Genomic DNA, 5,114 nt, shown 5'->3' on the forward strand with positions numbered 1-5,114 from the left:
TGGAACAGTGAGGCAAATTTAAATCAATCCTCTAATTGAATTAATTTTGCTTTTTTCGGACCCCTAAGATAAATTATCTGTTGCCAATGTATTATTCTTTTGCAACCAAATGAGATAACATTACAACTAGCACAAGATTATTCCTCATTTAATAGTACTTCTAAATTCTATTACTTCATCATTGTTGCAACCGACTATAAACAACTTGTAGATCTTAAAAATCGTCTTCACGTGTACCTTAGAAGAATAATCACATCTTCTAATACGTTCGCCCCTCTTCGCCTAAGTATTACTTAATCTAGCGCATTTTTGGTTAGTGGGTGGACGAAAACGATCTGCAAATGGGGTAAGTCTATATATAAACATCAATCATGGTGGTGCAGATTTAGTGCTCTTCGGCTGTGCTTTTATTTGGATTTAGTTTTTCCATAGTATAAGTAAGTTGACTCATTAAGTGAATTTCGCTTGAAGTATAATTGGAGTGGATTTTATCAATTTAGTGTTTCTATTTTGCGTTTCATTCGGATTTTAAATAATCGATCGGTATAGTACTAGTTTATTAATTTCCTTATTAAATAAACAAAAAGTGCGTGGGTAAATTTTCGGGCAATCGTTTAAAACTATTTTTGGCCAAATATTTTAGTAAACGTTTTCCAGAATTAACTTCGATTGAAAAAGGCGTTTGGTTTTATTCTTTCATCTGCAGACTGAATAATAATCTATGAATGGTAAAGTAAGTTAAACAAAAATTTGTCATTGCAAAACGCGGGTTTGCTTATGAAGAGTTTAGACACTTTCGCAATGGTCCGCATATACCGAAACTTCGACTGTATTTCGAAAGCTTAACAAGTGGAGCATACAAAAATATTATTGTTAATATTATTCCTCTATTTGTAACTTTTGCGGAGATGCGGCAATAATTTGTTAAGCGCACAAACAATTTGCTTGAAAATAGCGCTCTCATATCAGTGATAAACTTTATCGAGTTCATTATTATTTGAATTGCGAAAAAATACTCTAATTGTTCAACAGAACTACTAGGTTATTTTAATAAATCAAAATTTATTGGAAATTCACTTAGATCATAATTCGAGAAAAAGACAAGATATGGTAGTCCTCTCAGAAAATAAATTAATGTTATCTCAGTCGACAACGTATCGACATATAATACTATTTCGGTATGGATAGAAGAAAATATAATTGAAGTGGACAGAAAAAAATATATTATTGACAAATTTGATACTTATTTATACCGCGCATAAAAAATTACAACTTATGAAGTTTACTTATAGGAATTTTTAGCATTTTTCGTAGTTTCCTATTATTTGAGCAGGCACCAATTCATAAAAACCCTGAAAGGATTATTATACATCCATGACTAATGACTGCTAAGTTCAAATTAAATCTTGGAATTAAAAAAACATATATCTGATAGATGCGTTGATAAAGTACTAAATGAAGGCAAAAAAGATTGCATATAAATACAATACGACCATTAAGCATTCACCTTAGAGAGATATCTTTTATAAATTGCATCCTTGGCAGGCGAACAAATGAAACCAAATTAGACTTCTTATTAAAGATTATATCTGACTTTATCTGGGAAAACGAAGACAATTAAAGTTTTCTATGAAGTTTGGGTATGTTATGACCTACGTAGTACGAGGAGTACTCCAATACTGAGAGATAAAATACAAATTATTTCGTTTTATTTGTTAATTTAATACAAGACTAACTGTTTTTTTTGTACTTTAGGGAACAAAATGGAACGCATACATTACGGACTAGGTAAGCATAATATATGTACAAAATGAAATGGTGTATGGTAATCGCATATGCTACATTCAAAAACATCACTCATATGGTCCACAAGTTTCATATAGCAGAGGTACACTTAAAAGAGCGCTTGCTAAAGAATAATTTATTATTTAATTGCTCAACGACGGCAGGTAAAAGAATGAAACTCGGTACACATGTTAGGTCTCACACGATTAATTTAAATAACAATAAAAAAATTGCTAGTATAAATACTGGGGACGTTCAAAAATTGAAGCCCCATCGTTTTACAAGGTAACTTTGAGGGAACATCGGAAACTTTTCCTGAAACGATTGAAAAATCCAAGTAATTTTAAATATCCAATATGAAATGAAGAAATTCTTTTAAAATTTGGTAGGATAGTGAGGATAAAACTCATAGAAAAATTCGGCCGAAAATTTCAACACAAGCATTGTATTAAAATAATGAAATAATTCAAGAGCTACTAACTTTTTTTAAGTTTCAAAATTTTCTACTTAAAAACTGTGTAGTTGCTGATGAAGCTAGTTTTTATAAATGTTTCATGTCATTTCAGTTTCATGCTCTTACTTTTCGTTGTAAACACATTGAAAAATAGATACTCGTTGAGGGAGTGCACCACAGTACCGGTTTTTGAAGCGGATCAAGAGTTAGCCGCTTCTTGGACCGGACTGTGAGTTAGCCGGTTATTTCTCTCAACCGTCGATATATGCCAATGATGATAATTTTGTGATGTTTTTGGGTGTAAAATATGTTCTCAAAGTCTTGAAAATTTAAATACGTGAACAAAGCAATTCCAAAATAACTTTCTAATTCGTTTCCTTCTTTCTAAAGTAGTCTGCAAAGTTGTAAGTTGCAACTGTAAGGAATGAAAAGGGGATCGAGTTTGGCCTGTTAGCTACATAAGATTCAGCAGAGTCCAGCTGTGTGGATTGTTTTATCACTTTGCCTTTCATTTGTGCCAGTTTTTCCGTTCTTTTCATCATTTGTCATCTTTTCATTACAGTGTTTAGTTTTCTCGTCGTTTTATGTCCATCTGCTATTGTAGTTTGAGAGTAATTTTTAAGGGTTTTTTCATGAAATCGTTTGAATTACGTACACACATAGTTGCGAAGCTTGTTTCAGTGAATTTACTTTGTATGCTGTTTCCTCTCGACGCTGTGATATTAATGTTCGATATTGGTTTTTCAAATTCAGTAATTGTAATTAGTATGTACGTGTTGTATAACTGGCGTTCCATTTATTTACCAAATTGAATTCTATTGATTTTATGATTAAATGAAATGGATTTCTTTTCCGTCTTCCGGTTCTAAGCGATTCAAAATTTTTGTAACGTGAAATTATTCTATTTTTTATCGTTGGTTCCAGTTCCTCGGCATGCCTTTAACCAATTTTTCTTCCTACATTGGCCTATAGGTTGTTAACATTTCGTTTTAACCAGTAATTCTGATATTGTAGATGTAGGTTCTATATACAAGTTTCATTTCATGTTAATATTATATTCAGTATAAATTTAAGTAACGTATAAAGCGTAAACCATTCCATGGCGTAAATTTTGCTGTGGCCAAAGAATATTGTTATTGGACCTCTTGTATCGTTATATTTTGCCATTGAATTATTTGTGTTTATATTTGGTGATCCAATTGTTGCGTTGCTTTGTCTGAATCTCTTTTGGTTAGCTTTAGCTCTGATTTCGGGTCATTTAGGATGCATTGATTGCGTTTGTTGAAAAATTTGCGACCAAAAATCACTTGTTCTTAATTCCGATTACAAATATAATATTGCAATTTCAATAATTTCCATAAGTCAATTTTCGTTCCGAGTAACGATGTAAAAAATGAGCACATTTTCCGCATTAGTAATGCAGTTCTGCATAACTCAAAACCGTTGCCGAGAGAAGCATTGTTGAGATCAAAAGGAAAATGTAGGCTGGTATTTGAATATCATTAACTGAATAAGATAATTCTCCTCTACACTACTTAAGCAGGTTTTTGCCAATCCATTATATTCAGATTCTCACAAAAGTTCTTTACATGCACTTATATGGGGTATTTAATATTTTACTGCTATTTTATTGCACATTTGGAAATAATCTGAGAACTATTTTCAAAAGTTAATTAGTTTTGACAACAATTTCTCATACAATCATGTTTAATTGTAGCACTTCTGCTGTTATCATCAAATATATTGGTAAGTAAAATTAAACGTATTCCTAATATCAGGTAAAAACTTTATTTTAACTATACTTATCCTGAATGCTTTCCATTTACCACATAAGTACAGGTAGGCGATTACGAGAGATTGTATAAAAGCCATATCATTGGACCGGAAATATAAAACCTATAAACTATAAAAAGTGAAAAGAAATTGCCTAATGTTCATTAATAACCAGCAATAAAAACAACACCAATCATCATACAGGGTAATTCAAAATTGACGTCATTTATATAGAGCTGTATGCAAGGAGCACAGAAAAAAATCAAAGTAAATTCTCAACAAAAACTGTTAGAAAGTAAAAATATGTTTTTCCAATTCATGACAAGCGCCGTCGTGTATCACCCGACCCTTTTACCCTTTTATAGGAAACTAATATTTCGATATAAAAACGTTGAACGTTGACATGGGTAGCAAAAACAACTACAAAGCTTAGTTCTAAATATTGCATAGGAGTGCAGTAATTTCTCCACATTTTTTACCCTCTAATTGAGACCCAATAACCATCTTATAGTGTTATTCCGACAATATTTTCATGTGAAGGGCCAATACAATTATCCTACTCCTGCAACTCCCTTTAATGGAGGTCCAGCGCCACAGCAAACCAGTAGCGGGGATTTTCCTCAGCAATCTTCAACAGGAGCAACAGGTTATCCCAGCTCTGGAACATTAAATTCGAACAATTATCAAAATCTAGGAGGTTCACCCCAGCGACCAGCGTTTGCACGACCGCCAGGTCAATCTAATGAATACCCCCAGAGACCTCAAAGCGGCGATATTCCAAGTGTGAAACCCACAGGTAAAACTTGTAAAGTTGGCTAACAAATCTAATGGTAAAATAATAGAAAAATTGTCTGTATATTTAATCCTGATTTATTTTCCTGACTGCGTGTACTTCTTATGATATTCTTATCTTTCCTGGGTATCAGTCAAAGTGTGAAGTAAACATTTTTGAAACATTGTTTATTTTATTACGTTTCGGCGAGACAACAGCGCCATCATCAGATTTAAAATGTACACACACTACAAACACCAATTCACAACTAAACCATGTTGTATAAAAATTATTTACAAGGTGTTAAAACATTCATCAGTTTTCGAGGGA

General features: G+C 32.4%; 1 protein-coding gene across 1 annotated transcript; it reads left to right on the forward strand.

Annotated features, from left to right (window-relative positions):
- Positions 1–113: 113 nt before the first annotated feature.
- On the forward strand, positions 114–4,808 carry LOC109534641 (the record flags this gene model as incomplete). The annotated part of the gene is made up of 4 exons (XM_048669557.1): positions 114–346; positions 1,756–1,788; positions 3,957–3,985; positions 4,553–4,808. Coding segments are annotated over exons 2-4 (310 nt in total), but the record flags the coding sequence as incomplete, so codon positions are not given.
- Between the last annotated feature and the right edge of the window lie 306 nt (positions 4,809–5,114).

Source organism: Dendroctonus ponderosae, unplaced genomic scaffold (genome assembly GCF_020466585.1).
Source record: "Dendroctonus ponderosae isolate FM_Combo_2020 unplaced genomic scaffold, Dpon_F_20191213v2 Dpon_F_20191213_878, whole genome shotgun sequence".
Classification (NCBI taxonomy): Eukaryota; Metazoa; Arthropoda; class Insecta; order Coleoptera; family Curculionidae; genus Dendroctonus; species Dendroctonus ponderosae.